Source organism: Mesoplodon bidens, assembly GCF_964165515.1.
Source record: "Mesoplodon bidens genome assembly, chromosome: 1".
In the NCBI taxonomy this organism is placed as follows: domain Eukaryota; kingdom Metazoa; phylum Chordata; class Mammalia; order Artiodactyla; family Ziphiidae; genus Mesoplodon; species Mesoplodon bidens.
The window spans coordinates 594,455-613,540 of record NC_138176.1 but is presented as its reverse complement, the minus strand read 5'-3'; the positions used below and the strand labels follow the sequence as shown (position 1 = coordinate 613,540).

The window sequence follows — 19,086 nt, the reverse complement described above, 5'->3', positions numbered from 1 at the left end:
TATTTTGAATCTTCCCTTTGGCTCCCACACATTTACATTTTAATGTCTTCCTGTGAACTAACATTGATATCATTGTGAAATGCCCCTCTTTCTCTCTTCTCTTAAAAGTTTATTTTGTCTGGTATTAATGCAGTCACTCTGGCCTTCTTGGACTCAGTTAGTGTGGATAGCTTTTTCCATCCATTAATTTTCAACCTCTCTGTGTCTTTTTACTTAAAATGTTTCCTCCTATTGTAGACAGTATATAACTGGGTCTTGCTTTTTTGCTGTTGTTAATCTATTCTGATTATCTCTGGCTTTGACGTAGAATGTTTATTCCATTAAAATTTAATGGGGGGCGTCCCTGGTGGCGCAGTGGTTGAGAGTCCGCCTGCCGATGCAGGGGACACGGATTCGTGCCCTGGTCCGGGAAGATCCCACATGCCGCGGAGCGGCTGGGCCCGTGAGCCACGGCCACTGAGCCTGCACATCTGGAGCCTGTGCTCCACAGCGGGAGAGGCCACAGCAGTGAGAGGCCTGCGTACCACAAAAAAAAAAAAAAAAAAAAAAAAATTAATGCGAGTTTTGTTTGGTCTCCATTTCATTATTTGTTCTGTTTTTGCTCCATTTCTCTCTTTTTTTTTTTCTGTCCTCCCTTCCCTTTTTTATTTTCTTCTTTGGTTATTTTAATATTTTGTAACATTTCATTTTAATTTATCTATTAACTTTTTACCTATTAGCTGTTCATAGTTGCTTTAGGGATTAAAATCCACAGCCTTTCCACAGTCTTTTTAGTTTGAAACTTACACTATTTCATGTAAAATACATTAGAAACTTTGCAACTGCATGGGACCATCTCTCCTCCCACCCTCTTTATGCTACAGACACTATAGATAGTGCCCCTACCTATACTGTAAACTCCTCAAGGCAGTGTTAAAATTCTTTCTTTAAGCACCAATGTATATTTTAAAGAAATTAAGAGGAAACAAAATCTTTTATATTTACCCAGATGTTCAGTATTTCTGATGATCTTCATTCCTCCAAGTTTCTGTCTGGTACAGCATCCTATCATCCTAAAGGATTTTATTTGGCATTTCTTTAAGTGCAGGTCAGCTGACAACAAATGCTCCCGGTTTTACTTTTGTTAGAATGTGTCTTTCTTTCTCCTTCATTCTGGAGGACGTGCCCTCTGGATACAGAATTCCGGGAGGCACGGAGTCCCCAGCCATCACTGGGTGTGACCATGTGCAGGATCATCCACTTCCACCCGTGGACCTGGAATCCGTGTCACTCCCCTCACTGGGGGCCTGGTGCCCTCCCATTGATTTGGGCATTTGTGGCATCCTGTGAATGACACCCTCTTATGGGGGATCCTCCCCGAGCTGGCCCCTTGCTCTCCCCACCAGAGGCACCACCCATCACCGTGTGTGACAACCAGCACGCTCCATGGCCAGGTGCCCGTGGCACAGGTGCTTGGCAGTCCCCGGCCCTTGCACTCCCCAGGATCCTGCTCCAACACCCTTGGATAGAGCTGTTGGCTGCGGCCCCACAGATGGGACAGTCAGCTCACGGCGGGCAGGCAACTCCCTTCCAGGTGAATCCCTGTCCTCCCAGGGTGGGGTCAAACACCAGAACTTGCCCCCAAGCAGCTGAGAAACTGGGCTGCCAGGCAGCACACAAAGGCACAAGGAACGGCCCCTGTGAGTTTCTCACCCTGAGGTTATGGGGCCAACTGGCCTGAGCACGCATGGCTAGTCACTGACGCCAGCCACCTGCTGGAACAGGCGTTACCTGGGCTCGGGCTGAGAGGCCCCAGCGCCGGCGGGATGAGCAGCTCCGCCTGAAGGGGGACAGGCGGCTGACTACGGCGTCCACCACAGCCCTGTACTGTCCCCCATGGAGCATGCAGCCCCCTCCACCCTGTCCACTGTGGTTCCCCCTCCACTCAGGGGCTTCACGTTCTCCCCGTTATTTCTGCCGCGTGAACCAGGGCACCACATGTTCCCAGATGCACGTGCTGGGCCCAGCCAGGGTCACCTCTGCACAGGTGTAGCAGCGGGGGGGGGGGGGGGGGGGAACACATGGAGGAGACGTGGGGTGACCCAGGGGGTGGGGGGATGTGAGGGAACATGGGGGGCAATGCAGGGGGTGGGGAATGTGGGGTGCAGGGCTCGTGGGGGAGGGGGCGCAGGGGAGGCCAGGTCGGGTGGGGAGTTGGCAGCGGCTCCGCCACCAGGGTGGACAGCTGCTCGGCCAGGACGCCTGGGCCTCGCCTCCTCCGCTCTGCCCCGAGGAAGGCGAGAGGGGGCTGCCCTGGGGCTGCAGGGGGACTTGGAGCGCAGTGAGCGGCCCCTTCCCGCAGGTTCTACCTCATCAGCGGAGGGGCCCCTTTCATCATCTGCGGCATCACTGCCGCCACGAACATCGGGAACTACGGGATGGAGGACGAGGACTCCGCGTAGTGAGTACCTGGCGCGGCGCGGTCGGGGGGCGGCGTGGCCCCGCCCAGGAGCGCCGTCCTCCCCACACGCGGGCTTCCCCGCCTCCCATCCCCCACCCGCCGTCCCCCACTCCGGTCCCCCAGGCACTGTGGGCTGGAAGGAGGGGTGGAGGGGGTGCCCGCGGCAACAGGGCCGCCCCGCCCAGGACCGCAGAGCGTGGACCCGGCCGTGCGTAGGAGCCGAGACAGACCCCGCCCCGTCGGGGCCCCCAACCCCAGCTCTGCCGCCTCTAGCGCCCCCGCGGCCGGCGGGTGGGCTGGGGCCTTCGGCCTCGCTGGCCCTGGCCAGGCCGCTCCCGCCGTGAGGCCACCGGTCGGCTGCACCTGGCAGTGGCCTCTGTGGGCTTCTCAGGCTCCGGGGCTGCAGGGTCCCCCCGGGCTCTCCCCGAAACCGCGCCCCCTGCCCTTCACCGTAGAGCCTCCTGGGGAGGCCAGCGCCAGCCCCAGGTCGCAGCACGGCCCCCAGCCGACCCCCGGCGCTGGAGCCATGCCCGCACCCTCACACTCCTCCCCCAGTTGCCCCCCAGGGCAAAGCCCCGCAGGACACGCAGGCCCTGTTCCCCCGGGGCTCACCCCTTCCTGGGCCCAGCACTGCGGCCCCACCAGGCCCGGCTGAAGCTGGGAGGAAAGGCAGCCGCCCGAGAAAAGCAGCAGCGCCAGAGAGGCGGCCCGAGGCTCGGAGCCCAGGCCTGGCTGCCGCCTGCAGGCCACCGCCACCACCGGCGTCCCCGAACTCCCACCACGCTGTCTGGTGGAGGCAGCAAGGGCGGCCCCGTCCCGGTTTCGTGTGTCCCCTTTTCTCACGGTGACCCTCCCGCGAGCTCAGGGAAGCGGTGACCCCTAGTCCCACCCGGTGCCCTGCCTGGTGCGACCCCCCTCGCTGACTTGCTCTCCTCCCACAGCTGCTGGATGGCCTGGGAGCCCAGCCTGGGTGCCTTCTACGGGCCGGCCACCTTCATCTCCCTGGTCACCTGTGTGTACTTCCTCGGCACCTACGTCCAGCTGCGGCGCCACCCAGAGCGCAGGTACGAGCTCAGGGAGCGGGCGGAGGAGCGGCAGCGGCTGTCAGGGCCAGAGGCCGGCCAGAGCCCCGGGGCCCCGCTGGCCACGCCGCCCGCCCACGATGCCCTGGTCACCTCGCTGCTGCAGAACGAGCACTCGTTCAAGGCCCAGCTGCGGGCCGCCGCCTTCACGCTGTTCCTGTTCGTGGCCACGTGGACCTTTGGGGCGCTGGCCGTGTCCCAGGGCCACTTCCTGGACATGATCTTCAGTTGCCTGTACGGCGCCTTCTGTGTGACCCTGGGGCTCTTCGTGCTCATCCACCACTGCGCCAAGCGGGAAGACGTGTGGCACTGCTGGTGGGCCTGCCGCCCCTCCCGTGGGGAGCCCCACGCCGCGAAGCTCGGCGCCCGCCCCACGCTCGACGCCAACGGGGATGTGCTGAGCCACGCAGCCTGCCTGCAGGACTCACCGCGTCCAGGCAAGACGCTGGGCTTCGGCCACCCGCCAGCCGGCCACTGCAAGTTGACCAACCTGCAGGCCACCCAAAGCCACGTCAGCTGCCTGTCACCAGCCACACCCTGCTGTGCCAAGATGCAGTGCGAGCAGTTGATGGAGGACGCAGCCCACGTCCACGCGCACGAGGAGGACGCCTTCGGGCACGACCCGCACCTGCACAGGTGCGTCCAGGGCAGCACTAAGCCTCACTACTTCAGCCAGCACCGGGCAGCCACGGCCGAGCAGGAGTACGCCTACCACATCCCGTCCAGCCTGGACGGCAGCCCCCGTAGCTCGCACACGGACAGCCCCCCCAGCTCGCTCGAGGGCCCAATGGGGCCACACTCACTGGCCTGCTGTGCCCAGGGTGACCCCTTCCCCTTGGTCAGCCAGCCCGAGGGTGGCGACGCCAGCCCCGTGCTCTATGGTTGTCCCCCACGGCCCGGCAGGGAGGCAGCCCATGGTCCGGCCCACTTGGAGATGCTCCGGAGGACACAGTCCCTGCCCTTTGGCGGCCCCGGCCAGAACGGGCTGGTCAATGGTGATGCACGGGACGCTGCGCCCTTTGACTCTGACAGTGCGGGTAACGTCCGCACGGGGCCCTGGAGGAACGAGACGACCGTGTAGCAGGCGGGGCTCTGGCACCTTCGCCCACACGGCCTGGACGCGCTTCAGAGCAGAGCCAGGGCCTCGGCCACGTGAGGTGGGCAGGGGGTCACCACGCGACCCAGCCTTGGCGGCACCGCCACTGACCCCTTCGTTGGAGGGCCTGAGCGGGAAGACGCTCTGGGCTACGTCGGCCTCCGCAAGCCCCAAGGGCAGCCGGACGGTCCACGTCCACAGTCACCTGCTTTCATCCCGTAGTGCCCAGTCCCCGGCAGCCCAGGGCAGAAACCCACCCTCAGCGCCCGGCGTGTATCCCATCTGCCCCGCCACCTGCCTTGCTAGGCCTGGCCACAGCAGGTGGCGCCCCCGATATTTCCTAGTGTTTCATGTGTGTTTTCTGTGTAGGTTTGCTCCTCGGGGCAGGCAGGCAGCCTGCCTGTCAGTCCAGAGCGCTCTGGGCAGCTGCCCCAGGCCCCTCCACTCTCAGAGGGACTCGAGCCAGCACCTCTGCCCAGTGCCGGCTCCACCTTCACCCCCGCCCCGCAGGCCTCAGAGCATCACAGACGCTGGGGCAGCAGCCGTACTCTGGGAGCACAAGGGCAGAGGGACTCTCGGTGACCCTAGGCCTTCCAAGGGCCAGTGGGGTCTCTGAGGGGCCCGTGCCTTTGGAAATGCCCACACACCCTTTAATGTAGACTCGACTTCCGAAGCCAGGTGCTGTCAGGAATGGGTCCCGCCCGCACCATGAGCGTTTGGGAACAATAAAGTCCCCTGCCACAAAAAGAGAGGGTCTGGCATTTCCATGAACATCCGGGCACAAAGCCATGACATAGAGGACAGATGTCGGTGACAGAGATCCTTCTGTGACAGCAAGTGGCATGTCCCATGGGAAGGGATCCACGGGTCCCCGTGGAGAAGCTGAGACACCCAAAGGGATGCGTGTGTGGGCCTCTGCAGTCTTTGCTCCCTCCCTTCATCTCCCAGGGTCTGTAACACATGTGCAGACATGTGCACCCACACACGTGTGCACACGTGTTGGTGCATGTACCACATACATGTGTGAATGTGCCACGTACATGCACATGTGCATCACGTGCACACTCCCCACACGTGCACAGTACACCATACATGCACAAGAGTGCACACATATGCACTGCACACAGCATACATCACACATGCCGCCCGTGCACACACGTCTACTGCGCACAGACATGCACACAGCGCGTTACGCACACACAGGATAGAGTGTTTTCCAGCCATCCAAGCACCGAGCTCTCCTTGCCCGGTGCAGCCTCATCACCAGGACTTGTCAGCCTCTGTGTCTTGGGCGGGGACTCCAGCAGGAGCAGATCCTTACTCACACCCACCTGGGTTGGGGGGTGTCCGGTGTCCCAGGTGAGATGCCCAGTATCTGAGCACAGGAGCCCCACTTCCTGGAGTTCCTGTAAACCTAACAGTGACGTTGTAACAGACCAAGGTGGCCGGTACCTGCCCCGAGCCCCATGTATCCTCACATGTCGACCAGACGGGCAACCGATGACCGCTGGGTGTCTCCTGTCTCCACCGCCGACCAGCCTGCTTGCCCGCTCCTGCGGCTGACAGGACCAGCGCCCCTGGGCTGTGCTGGGCACACGCTGCAGGTGCAGAGCCGTCGACGAAATACAGTGTTGTCCTTGTTGGCACTTTGGGAGGCTGGTTCATAGCACCCGCAAGCATCTCTCTCCCTACAGGGGGGCAGGCCCACCGCGGTGCCCGGGGCTGGGAGAGGCCGGGGAGCCACGAGGCTGTCTTTCCGGCCCCTCCAGAGGGCGGCCCCCATTCTTCCTGCCCCGGCGCCCCTGACAGACCAGAGGGAGCAGCTCATCATTCAGACCAAAGAGACTCGACGTTAAATATTAAACATTGTGGGTTTCAATATTGCTTCAGCCTCCTGAGTCCACTTGGAGACGGGGTTGTGACACCTTCCGTTTGCAGGTAATGTTTTCCAGGAATAAAAATCCACGGCACGACCGCATCTGGGAGCGCCCCACGTGGACGATGCCTCCAAAAGGATGCAGGGCGGGAGGTCAGAGCCACAGCCCACCGTCTGAAGTCTAACGCTGTGTGTCACCCCTTCTTTTGTGCTATGTGTGTGCATACACGCGGGGGGTGTATGTGAGAGTGTGCTTCCTGTGTGTGTGGGGGGGGAGTGTGCCCGTGTGCTGAGTGCATTGTGCATTCTGTGTTCAAGTTGGTTGGTGCACATGTGTGAGTGTGTGCATGTCACACATAAGTCTGTCACGTGTGTGTGCATTGTGAGTGCACGTGCAAGGGTGGGACTGTGCTATGTTGAGTTGGGTGGGTGGGTGCCCATGTGAGTGAGTGAGTAGTGTGAGAGCACGTGTATAAAGATGAGTGTGTGAGCACATGATAGCGTGTGCAGATGCGCACGTGTGAAAGCGTGTGCACGGGTGAGTGCATGCATGTGTGTGTGCTTACTTGTGTGTTGTGTTTGGATCATATGGCTGCGTAGAGGTGTGAGTGTGGGGATGAGTGTGCGTGTGTGAGCATGTGAGTGCCTGAGTTGTACGTGTGAGTGCAGGAAGAGCACACGTGTGTGTGTGGGAGTGTGTGTGCATGCGCGTAGATGCCCTTCACAGAGAGTCCCCTGGCCTTGCTGTGCGCTCCAGTCTGACTACCATTGTGCAGGCCTGGTGGCCTCACAGGGTCACTGTGACAACCTCAATCAGCCCAGAGGACTCAGGGAACTTGGCAGGTCTGAGCAGCCCTCTCCTGAGTGCTTCAGCCGGGGACGCGTCACAGTCCATCCTGAGCGCTGGTGTGGCGTCATCCGCTGGGGACCTGGAAAGCACTCGCCCGCAGGTCTGGCCAGCACTGCTGTCTGCAGGGAGCGTTGGTGCTTAGTTAAGGGCACCTCCACCGACCCCCTCCCCGATTTCTCCAAGAAGCCCCTTGAGCCACCTCTGAACACGCCACCCCTGGGAGCCCCTCCGGGTCTGTGGCATTGCCTCAGCTGGGTCTGCAGGAAGGGGCTGGACCGGGATTTGGTGGGGGGGCACCCACTCTGTCTCTCATCCTGCTGGCCCACTGGGCTCTTTAAGACGCAGACGGTCGAAGAGAGCCTTGGGGCCCAGGAGCGGCCTCTGGGGGCTGGGGTCACAGGGCATGAATCGCATCTGCAAAGGCAGCTGTCCGGGGGGCCGGCGCGTCGTGCTGGGCCTGCTGCGGGGCTGGGCTGGCAGCAGCACTGTCCGCTGGTTTGGGAGGCCTGGCCTCTGCCAGCCGGGGGACACTGGCAGGAGCAGCTTGCCCTCAGCTCCGGGGGCCCTGGGCAGGGGCGCGGCCAGCCACGCGAACGGCCACACACAGACGTGGTAGCTGCAGTAGGGCCACATCTGCCCTACGGGCACCCAGGTTGCCCCTGTAGTCCTGCCACCCACCCCGAGCCCCGCGGTGTTGCCCAGGTGGGGAGGGGTTCTGGCGGGCCTCAGGCATTGGTGTCACCAGCAGCTGGACACAGGCTGACCGGCCAAGATTGGCCTGAGTCCAGGGCAGCAGGTGTGTGTGTTCTGCCCCTGAGGATGGCCGCCAACCCCGCCCTGGCCTGCACGCCCCCGGGTTCGTCTCTGAGCCGAGGCTTCAGCAGCAGCTTTTACTACATGATTGATTATCAAACAGGCCCCTCGGGGCATAAATTTGCCTGTTGGATCCAACATCAAAGAACATTCTGGGGCCTGCAAGCTGGGGAGGGGGCACCTCTGGTCCTGATGGAGGCCAACTCTGCATCCCCCCAGAAGGTGGGACGGAGGGACAGGGTAAGAGCCCTGTGAGGACACAGGGAGCAGTGCTGCGGCAGCCACACCAGCTGCAGGGTGGAGGGCGTGGCCCCGGTGGGCACCTGGGGAGGCCGGTGGGGGAGGGGAACAGAAAGGCCACGTTGGAACGTCTTGAGGACCAAATCGGAGAGCTTCGGCCATTCAGGAGGGCAGGCGTGGCAGGAAGGGGCACACGGGAGACCCCTTGGCACGAGTGAGAGGGGCTCCCCCAGACGTGACCCAGGGCCCCACGTGGCCACTTCTGGGAGGTGGGCATCCACCTCGCGGCAGGCGGCTCAGCCTGCAGGCGTGGGGCTGGTGGCAGGACGGCTCCGCGGGCCCCACTCCGGTGGGCTGGGAGGGAGGGGTTGTTGGTCGGTGCCGGAGTGCACGTGGCCAAGTCCCATGGCCCACCGGCCACCTGCCTGGGCCTCCCATGAGCCGCAGAGCCGGCGCCCTGAGCACAGACTTGCCACCCAAGGGACAGTCCTCCAAGGGCACCGGACAGCAGATCCAAAGGCGCTGGCTTGGCATCGGAGGTGGACCAGAAACCCTGGCGCCCAGGAGGGAGGGTGGCTGGGAGGCGTGGGGGGCAGGGCTCTCTGGATCCCCCCACCGGGTCACGGCTCCACCGTCCTCTCCGCTGCCCTCACATCCAGCCTCCTGGGCACCACACGCCAGCGGCCTCGGGTCTGCTCTGTCCTGCTCGGAGGCCCAGGCGGGCACTGGCCACGGACGGACTCCCCCTCGCCCAGGGGATCCCAGGCCCTCCCGCCGCCCGGGGCGGATGCACTGAGAGTGACACTGGTTTATAGCCACTCTCTGTGCACAGACGTCGAGGCTTCCCTGTCCCTGGCAGCAGGTTACTTCTCACACACACAGCTCTGGCGACACCCCCGGGTGGCCCCTTTCAGGGACAGCCCGGCAGCTCAGGCGCGTGTGACCGGGGTCCTGGAGTGCAGGTCCCTCCCACGAGCCGGTGTCCGTGGCCTGGTCCCAGGGCCGAGTCTCAGTCACTCAGATCCAGGAGAAATGTGTCTGTGTTGGGGCAAGTCTGGGGCTGAGGACAGACGATCCGCATCTCTTACGAAAGCCCGTGAGACTGAAACGCCACCTCTGGGGTGCATGGACCTGCGTGGCGCCGCTGGCCACCAGGGAGGCCTAGCCCCCCCGAGGGCGGAGAGGGGGCCTCAGGGCTGAGCTCGAGGCCGGAGGAGCAGGTGGGCGGCACAGAATGGACATGGTGGGAGCAAGGGGTTGGGACCGCAGTAGATCCAAGAAATAAGATTCGGGAAGGAGATCCCAGGTCATGGGGGCCGACTGGACGTGGAGTTGGGGTCTCAGGTGGGAGATCAGGGCCGTGTGGTCAGTCAGGGCGGGGCAGGCACAGGCCTCAGCGGTGCTCCGGCGGAGAAACCGGGGGGGCAGAACAGCCCAGGAGTCAGGGGCTCAGCAGCCCTGGGGACGGTGGGCGGGGTCCCTGCACAGGCCACAGCCTCAGAGGGCAGGGGAGGCCGCAGACACACACGGGTGCATTCGGGCGCACACACAAGCTCTGCTCAGGGACGTGCCCGGATAAGCACACGCGTGTCCCCACACACACAGGAGTGCAAGGAAGCACGTGAGAGACATGCCGGCCTGTGTACACACACACGTGCACACTCAGGCTTCTTTCACCCCAGCCCTCTCCCGCCAGAAGCAGGTCCTGTTACCGACCGGGGTTCTTGGCTTTCCCCAATCAATTGAAATTGATCAGAGGCCAGACAAGAAATTCAGGCAAGGCTGTACTGGGGCCCCTGCTGCAGCAGGTGGGGAGTGAGAACAAACAACAGTCTCCCTTGCTTGCTCGCTCCCTGGCGGGGCAGGGAAGAGAGGGGGCCAGCTGGCTCCTCATATGGGGTGAGGGTAGGGGCGTGTCCAGGGGTCGGGCCGGAAGGGTGGCGTCCGTGGTCTGCCCACCCCTTAGGTGATATTGTGTGCAGGGGGCAGGGGCAGTGCCCTGCTTTTGCTCCCAACACCCTGCTTTTGCTCCAGGCTCTTCGAAAGTGGAAGTTGGGTTTTTTGGTCTCTTTGTATCTTTTGGGTCCAGAATTTGCCCCAACTGCACATGCACACAGTTATTTTTATTTTTTTAAATTTTATTTACTTATGTATTTTTAAAATATTTATTTATTTAATTTACTTGGGCTGCTCCGGGTCTTAGTTCCTCTTTGTGGCATGCAGACTCTTAGTTGTGGCATGCACGTGGGATCTGGTTCCCCGACCAGGGATCGAACCCAGGCCCCCTGCATTGGGAGTGCGGAGTCTTACCCACTAGACCCCCAGGGAAGTCCCCACGCAGGTCTTTTTAGTCCTGCACAGTTTCTTCGTATTTTGTTGCTCCAGGAGACGTGCGTCCAGGTGCAGGTACGCAGCACTGCCGCAAACGGTCCCAGGTCCCAGCCTTTCTCAGTCCCACTGAGGCTCTGACCTCCCTCTCACCTGGCCTGGCAGCCCCTGTCTGCTGTGAGCCCCTCCTCTCTGGGAACCCTGGGAAGGGAGCCCAGTTTCCTCCAGGGGGTCCCCAGCCGTGCCTCCAGGGGCCCCAATATCCCAGAGGCTGAGTGCAAAGTGTGTGGCAGGATGTTTTCGTGCCCCCTTGGGGAGGCGATGGGACACCAAGAACTTACCTCCATGGAACCTGGGCTGCTGGGGAGCCGATGCACGTCCTACAGACCCTCCAGTCTGCAAGGACTGGTCCCTGGAGACCCAGCCGAGAAGACAGTCTGGGAGCTGGGCCCTGCCCTCGGGGGCTGACACGCCAGCTCGCCACACGGGCTACGAGATGGGTGATTACAAATAAGGAGCAGGCTGTCGCCGGCCCCAGGAGCCGGGAACAGACCCTCGGGGCCCCTGTGTGTGGGGTTCCCGAGGAAACACACGTGCGTGAGGGATACCAGGGCCCCAAAAACCGCTGGTGCCATGCAGCTTCTACACATGTCACCCCATGCCAACGTCTCCAAACGGGGGGTGGAGGCGGGTGGAGGCAGGCCTCCTGCTGTTTACAGACCGCCCCCACCGCCAGGTGGTCGCAGTGCAGCTGGGACTTGGCTGACGAACAGCAGGTTCCGTGTGGCCTGCGGGCAGGCAGTCTGTGCCATCGCCGCTGCATGGATGGATCCTGGACAAATGTTGGGGGGCCCACAAAGGCAGGATGACCCCCGTGGCTGGTCAGACGCTGAGACCGCCTCTCGGGAGCATCGGCAGAGGGTGGGGAGGCCTGGGGACCAGGGCGCAAGGCACAGGGCCTGAAGGGTCTGGGTGGGGGCCGGGAGCCCAGAGTCCCGGGCCGAGACTGTGGGGTCCGGCGGGAAGCACAGGCCGGAAGCTGACAGCTCCTCGAGGGGTTGGGCGGACGAGATGCCCAGAGCAAGATGTAAGGGGCCCCAAAACGCAGTAATAAAGCAAGTAATGTTGTGACACAATATTTAAAAAAAGACCAGAATTGATACCAAAAAATCCACAGTGACCGGCATCAAAATCTTAAATGGAGACAGAATCAGTGTTACTGGTGGTCCCCCAGTGGCCCCAGTGTGGGTGTCGGGGATGCTGAGCTGACATACAACTCAGAGGACAGTCCACGCCCAGCATCTGCCGGGTCCTCACCAGAGCCAGCGACCAAGGCCGTTACAGGGCACAGGGACAGAACAGCCCAAAACCAGGTGAAGAAATGACCCCAAACCAGGCGAAGCGGGCAGGGAGGTGCTGGACATGCCAGAATCAATTTGCAGACAGAGCAGCAGCCACTTTATCTCTCGTGCTGGAGACACACAAGCTATAAAAGTGGAAACGCTGAAGCTTGAGATGGGGCAGCCGAAGTGCCCATCATCCTTGCCCCACGGCTGGGCCAAGAGGTCCAGGAGTGTGCACCGCACTTCACAGTTCACAAAGAGCTGCCACCTCTGAGCTGGGGCGGGGGGCGAGGCCCTGGGGGAGGAGGGGACCCACGGCGGGTGTACAGTCCCTTCAGCCCTGCGGCGCTGGGTCCAGGAGCCCTTGCAGGGTGCGGGGGAGTTGGGGTTCACAGCAGACAGCGGCCCTACCCGTGGCAGCGTTCCCGCCCACAACCTGCACGCAGCTCACAGCGACAGGATGTGGTCAGCACCCCCACCTTCCCTCATCTTGTCCTGCCCCCACTCCTGACTCAGCGCCACCCGGGGAAAGTGAGCTCCCAGCCTCCTCCAGGGCACAGCCGGGAGCCGCCTCCACCCACAGCCTCCGCCCCGCCTGCCCTCTGCTCACTGCCAAACCCAAGTGACCAAGCGGGCCCGGCCAGGTGCCTTTCACACGTCACCTGTCAAATGCTCCCGTCCAGCCTCGTGAGCAGGCTCAGAGAGGTTGAGCAAATTGCCCAGCGTCACACAGTCAGGAAGGGCAGAGCCACAGCATCCGTGACCAGCTCCCCCGGCGGCTCCAGGGAAGCAGCGCAGAGGCCACATTCACCGGGCCCCAGCCTGCCTCCTCCACTGCACCAGACGAGGGGCAGATGGGGGTCGTCCGTCAGCCAGGGACCCTCCGTCTTCACACGACAAGCCAGTGGCAGGCTCGGCTCTCTGTCTGCAGCCCACCACCCACGTCTCTTCCCCACTTGGTCCACGTCCTCACAGCTTGAGAGCAGTTGGGAAGCTCTGGGGACGCTGGTGGCCTCCGTGTGGGCTGGGAACCCAGAGCGGGTGGGGAGGGGCCCTTTGGAGCCACCTTCGCAGGAGGATGTGGAGGGGCCCCTCCTGAACCAGGGAAGTAGCATCGATGGATGGATGGAGCTCTCCAGGTGAAGCCTCCTTCAAGGCAGTGTTGGGGGGGAAGGGTTAGAGACGCAGCTTCCTGACCAGGGTCCCCCCGTCACTCTGCCCACCTCTGATAGGGGCCCTGCCAGCTCCATCCATGAGGGGACCCCAGTCTCTCTCAAGCTCCCCAGGTGTGAGAAATTGCATCTGGGGTCTTTGAATGCTCCCAGTCGGGCATGTTCCCTAGCGGGACAGCTGGACTGGCGACCTTTGTGGGTAGCGACCTCACCCCACCTGCCACACTGTGAAGCACTGCAGCGCGCGTCGAGAGGTGAGGAACTTGGTCCGGGGCGTGGGCAGCGCGGGCCGGGAGATACAAGCCCTCGAGCCCGGTCTGCGCCCCCTCCCGGGAACCGTGAGCTCCCTCACGCGCTGAGCCCGTGACTCGGCTGCACGTTTGCGTGACTGAGGACATGGAGGCGGCCGATCCACACGGCATCCGTGAGTAAAAGGAACTGGTCTGGACCTGTGGGCGGTGCAGCCGTGCCAGTCACTTCCACAGAGAGCATGTGCACGGGAAGCAGGTGCTGGAAGGCAAGAGGGGCATGAGGGTCCTTGGGGACAGTACCTTCAGGAGGGGCTTCCACGCCTGGGGGCAGGGCTGTTAGAGCCTCTGGGGAGGGGGCCCCACGGGTGCTGGGGTCCCTGGGGTACGATGAGGCTGGTTCTGAGGGGCTGGAAACAGGACCCAGCTGCCCGCCCTGGGAAGAACAGCAGGGAAGGGGCTGCTCCTGCCCTCACCTGCTCAGGGAGGCCGGCAGCACGGGGACGAGCCAGAGTGTGCAGAGACCAAGCGACAGACATGGAGTGACAGCCACCAAGTGATAGGATGGCACAGGCTGCCCCAGCAGCAGCAGGTCAACGGCCTAGGTCCTATCGCCAGGAGAAACATGGTCAGAATATTTCGGTACTGTAAAATGAGTCTCATGGTCACCGGAAACAAAAATGTTTAAAATTTTTACTTAATAAATATTCGATTTATTAAAACTTAACATGCATTTTTGTTGCAAAGTACTATGGAGAATCTACAGAAACTTTCAAGCGTAAAACTATATCACAGTAGGATAAAATTCTGGCTGAAGTTAGATAACGAGTTTAAGGAAAATGTTATGATGAAGATTTCCGACTATGAAAAAAAAACTTGTTTATGTGGTTTTTTCCAAATGATTGATAGTGTATCAAAACTACTTTGGTTTTTAGGTCCTGGGATATATTTACAGCAGTGACTAATAGCTTTATTTCAAAATGTCAATAATTATACCACGCCAGAAATTACATTCTTTGCAATTACTTACATTTCTTAATTTTTCCAAAATGTAGATGTCGACTTCAAAATGTACAAGTGGTGGGACAGCTTCTCCAAATCTTTCAGGGAAAACAGGAGCTTTGAAAACCCATCCTGCACCACTCCCTCCCACCCCACATTCGGCCTGATCTACTTACAGCCGCTGACTGCACGGTGGAAGCCAGGAGAGAGCGCGCCTGGGGTCACGCGTGGCGAGGGCCCAGCCTAGCCTGGAGTACAGCCTCCCTGGTCACTGAGGGCGGCCGGGGGAGGGCTGAGGTTTGAGGCTCGGGGGTGGGCAGGGAGGACGCTTGGGCTAGGACCTGCTTGGAGACAGAGGGAGGGCCTTGGAGGAGATGGGGGTGGAGCAGAGTGAGTCGACGGCTCAGGGAAGAGCAGTGAGGAGACGGGACTCCGCCAGGTCGTGGCCTTGGCCGTGGAGCTGACCGTGCGTCCAGGAAGCCTCTGCAGGATTCTGGCAGCGCCTAAGAGTCCCAGGAAGCAGACTTGCTCACTGGGCATGTGCTGGACGTGCGGGTGGTGGGGAGAGGCTGGCGCAGGGGCCGGGGCAAGTGGGCCCTCGCAGCAGTCCGCTCGTGAGGACTCTTGGCCTGTTTGGAGCTGAGCTTGAAATTAACTTTGAGTGGTGCCCAGGACTGCCTGGACGTCCTTGTCCCATTTGCTCTGGGAAGGTCGGGAGTGCCTGATCTGGACTTGGTCCGATCTCGAAAGTACTGTGACAGTCATGTACCAACAACTGACGAGCACCCACCATGCCCGAGGCACCAGGACACAGGGTGCCACGCCCTTCCAGGTAGCAGAGCTTGCCATAAATGCGGGCAAGTGTGCAAACACACAGTGAGACTCACAAAACAGCCAGCAGAAGCTGCCAGTCACTCCACTGAACAAGGAAGACCAGTGACCACAAATGCTTTGGGGAAGCAGGCGGGTAGAAGAAGGAAGGGCAATGCGGCCCCTGCCAGGTGCCTCCCTAGGGCTCCCCACTGGCCCAGGCACCCTGGTCCCTGCTTGACCGAGGAGATGGGACATGCCCACTAAGTGCTTTTAGGCTGTAACAGCCAAAGCTGACTCAGCTGGCATCTACAGCCCATTTGTCCTGTATTTTACCCAAATTGGATGGATGCTCCTTTTCCCGAAGTAGACAATGTCATTAGGCCCAGAAGCACTGGCGATGACACTGCTCCTTCAGTTAAGGGGTTTGCATGCCATCCCCCAATTCAGTCCTCAGCCCAGACCCCAGGCCCGGTTGCAGGGAGACCTGAGAACCAGGTGATAAAGTCGGCATCCTCCCTTTGGGCCCACATAGCTGAGACCCCCGGAGGATGTTTCGGCTGGATAGCGGGTGAGGGGTGTCAAGGCCACACGCAGGCTTCAACAGCCTTCGACGCCAGCCTGGGACAAAGGGAAGGGGCAACACCCCGCCCCTGCAGCACAGGGACCCTGCAGGCAGGGCGCTCGGCTCCGTGGACCCAGGGTCTGAGCACAGGATGCAGCTGGAGCCCCGGGGCTCTGGAGCAGGGCCTGCCTCCCTCTGAGACCGGGTGGTGCCCACCGACAGCCCAGGCACTCATCCTGAGATGGATCTTCTCCAACCGCTGCTGCCCTCACCCCCCCACCCGCCCTGGCTGCTGCTCCCTGTTCCCAGACAGCCAGACCCACTTCTCTCAGGTGCCTTGGGTGGGCTGCACAAGGTGGGGCTGCCGGCACCCCGGCCGCCAGCCTGAGGCCTCGCTGCCCACCTGTTTCTCCCCTGACCGGGTGCTCCTCCCACCTGGGGTCACATCGCAGGGCCCCCGGGGCCACGAGACCTGAGCCGGGACATAATTAGTCCCCTGCGTCCTCGGACCTGGCAGGATCTGCTACGGGTCAGCTTCCTTCGCCGAGGAGCATTTACAGAGTGGCTGCTGTGAGCCTGGCCGCAGTGCCCACCGTCTTGTGGGAGCTCTGACCCCCTGCTCTGCGCCAGGGGAGGGGGCCCACCCGTCACCCTTCTGCGGAAGACCTAGAGGCTGTGCTGTCCGGCTCTTTGCTTCACTGTGAGGGGGTACCCTCCCTGGATCTCTGCCAGGCTGGGGTCGGGGTATCCTGCTCTCTGCCCAGCCACAGGCCCTGGCTTGGGGCAAGGCTCGTCCCTGTGCTGAGGAAACCCGGTGAAGGGGTTAGTCACGAACCAGCAGGACTGCCAAATTGAGGGAGAGCTTGTCTGTTCTTTTGGTTTCCTTTCCACTTTCCACACCGAGGAGGCAGGCTGGCAAGGTCTGGAGGAAGCTCTAATTACTGGTCCCCCGTCCATGGGACCCTAACTCAAGAAAGGGGCAGGCCAGACCCCAACCGCTCTGACGGGTCTTCTCCCTGGACTCTACCCCACCCCGCCCCCCCTCCCCGCGTGGACTGCGGCAGCCCCGCCCCCTGCCGGCGGGGGCAGGGAGCGAGGGTGACAGGATGGAGGGTGGACCACCCGCCCGGCACTCTCCGCGGGCTGGGCCGCGGCCCTGCATCCCTGTGCCCACAGAGCCCGCCTGCGACGCACCGCTCAGGAACACCGGCCACAAGACCGGCCCCGCCCCCAAATGGTGCCAACCGCGCACAGGCCTCCACCCCTCCCCACCCCCCTGCAGTGCATCCCCCAGGAAAGCGGCCAACGTCCCCGAGGGGCAAAGTCCCCAGAACGCCCTCGGAGGCCCCATTCGCCCCCAATTTCCCGGCAAAGTGAGCACGGCCTTCCGACTGCCGCGACCCCCAGTCCCGCGCCCAGGTGTCCCCACCCCCGTCCCCGCTCTGGTGACACTGCGGCAGCGCGCGGGCGGGGCGCACCGGGGGCGGGGCCGGCGAGGGCCGCGGGGGGCGGCGCGGGGGGCGTTACCATGGCGGCCCTGCGCGCGTAGCCATCCCGGCTCGCAGAGCCAGAGCCTGTGCGCGGAGCCGGAGGCCGGGGCGCCAAGGCCGCTGGAGGGGCGAGGCGAGGCGAGGCGGGGGGCGCCGGCCTCGCGTAGATCTCGGGCGGCGGGTGCGCCTCCGGCCCGAGCGCGGCGGCTCAGGCAGTGACTGAGAGTGTGGCGCCGCCGGCGGCGCACGGAGGATGCAGGCCATGGACGCTGCCGCGGCGGATATTTACGAGGAGGACGGCAAAGATTTAGACTTCTACGACTTCGAGCCGCTCCCCACTCTGCCGGAGGACGAGGTGAGCCCCCGACCCGCGCTGGGACCCCCACCGTTCCCCACGGAGGGGTTCGTGGAGAGTCCCCAGGCCCCCTGCCCCCGGGCCAGGCAGGTCCTGACAGCAGGGAGATGCCAAAGCCCTTCTCACCATCAGCACCAGCCTTTAACGTTTTCCACCAGAGGGGACAGGACCGTGGGATGCCACCTGGGACAGCAGCGGGTGGGCTGTCACTGAAGAAGTTGGCGCCCTGCGGGGGTGGGCTCCGGATTACAGCTGTTGGGGGGATGAGCGTGGGGGGCGCTTAGCGGCAGGGCCCGGGCACTGTGTTCCTCCTTGCGGAGGCCCTAGGAGGTCAGTGGAAGGCGCCGGGCAGCGGAGCCCAGTCAGGCCAGACTGTTCAGGAGCTGGGGGCGGGGGAGGCGCCCATGACTGAGGGCTGATTCCTGCCCATAGAGGACAACAGTGGCCTTCAGTCAGGAGCCCAAGTCCTGAGCCCCCAGCCAGGGTGCAGGGGGCCAGGGTCTCTGTCACATGGGGCTTCTGGCCATTAACTGGGCCACTTTGCCCGCGACTCTGTCAGAGACGCCTCCCCACCCGCCTGGGTTTGTCCCTGTAGCTCTGGCTTCCCCGTAGTGCCCCACAGACCGTGGGTTGGGGTCAAATGAATAAACTCCGTGGCCCTTGAACAAGCCAGTCCCCGCCACACGAGAGGTGGCCCCCAGAGGACACAGCTGCTCCCAAGAAGACCCTCTAGTCTCCCAAGGCTGGGGGTCTGTGCAGATGCCCGTCCCAGCCCCTAGCAGGTACAGGCGCCCATCCGTGGGGTCTGCTGGCGCCGTGTGCCCTTAGCAGAGCGCTGTTGCAGTGCTGCCCTCTAAATGACAAGACCCTCCACGTGCCCACCTGGCCAGGCTCGCCAGCGAGGCAGACACAGCCAGCCCCTCCTGGGCTAGAGGGGGTTCATAACAGCTGAAGCTGCGGTCCCCAGGTCCCTGGCCCTCAGATGGCCCCCGCCCACTTTCCCAGCAGAGCTGGTTCTGAGGACAGAGGGGCTCATGCCCTAGAAGCAGCCCTTCTGGTGGCAGAGTCTGTTGAGGAGGCTGCTGAGGCAGTGCCCCGGGGGGCGGGGGCTGCCTTTCCCCCCGCCCTCCACCCCCACCCCGTGGCCTGGATTCCGCGCGAGAGAAGGCTGCGGAGAGGAAAGGCAAGGGAATAAAGAACCCTGTGGATATCTCCATGGCTTTGATGGAGCAAGAAAGGGTGCTTCCAGCCCTCAGCCTTCAAACACTCCCCCCGGAAGGATGCATTTCTGAAGTGTCTGTTGGGAGACTCATGTCCCCCCCAGATCACTCTCCAAGGCAGACGCAGATGTGGTTCTCCACATGGGGCCTTTCTGC

The 19,086-nt window shown here is 62.3% G+C and overlaps 2 protein-coding genes across 3 annotated transcripts in view; both read left to right on the top strand.

Annotated features, from left to right (window-relative positions):
• The window catches only part of ADGRA1 (adhesion G protein-coupled receptor A1), a 33,996-nt gene extending 29,350 nt beyond the window's left edge, over positions 1–4,646 (top strand). The window contains exons 6-7 of the mRNA XM_081247134.1: positions 2,342–2,440; positions 3,382–4,646. Coding sequence (XP_081103260.1) covers positions 2,342–2,440; positions 3,382–4,603 — 1,321 coding nt within the window. The 3' untranslated portion in view covers positions 4,604–4,646. The remainder of the gene's footprint in view (positions 1–2,341; positions 2,441–3,381) is intronic.
• A 12,962-nt stretch (positions 4,647–17,608) lies between these two features.
• Positions 17,609–19,086, top strand: part of KNDC1 (kinase non-catalytic C-lobe domain containing 1) — a gene marked incomplete at its 5' end in the record, with an annotated part of 58,046 nt that continues 56,568 nt past the window's right edge. For both annotated transcript variants that reach the window (XM_081233477.1, XM_081233478.1), the window contains one exon: positions 17,609–17,710. In XM_081233477.1, the coding sequence (XP_081089603.1) occupies positions 17,609–17,710 (102 nt within the window). The remainder of the gene's footprint in view (positions 17,711–19,086) is intronic.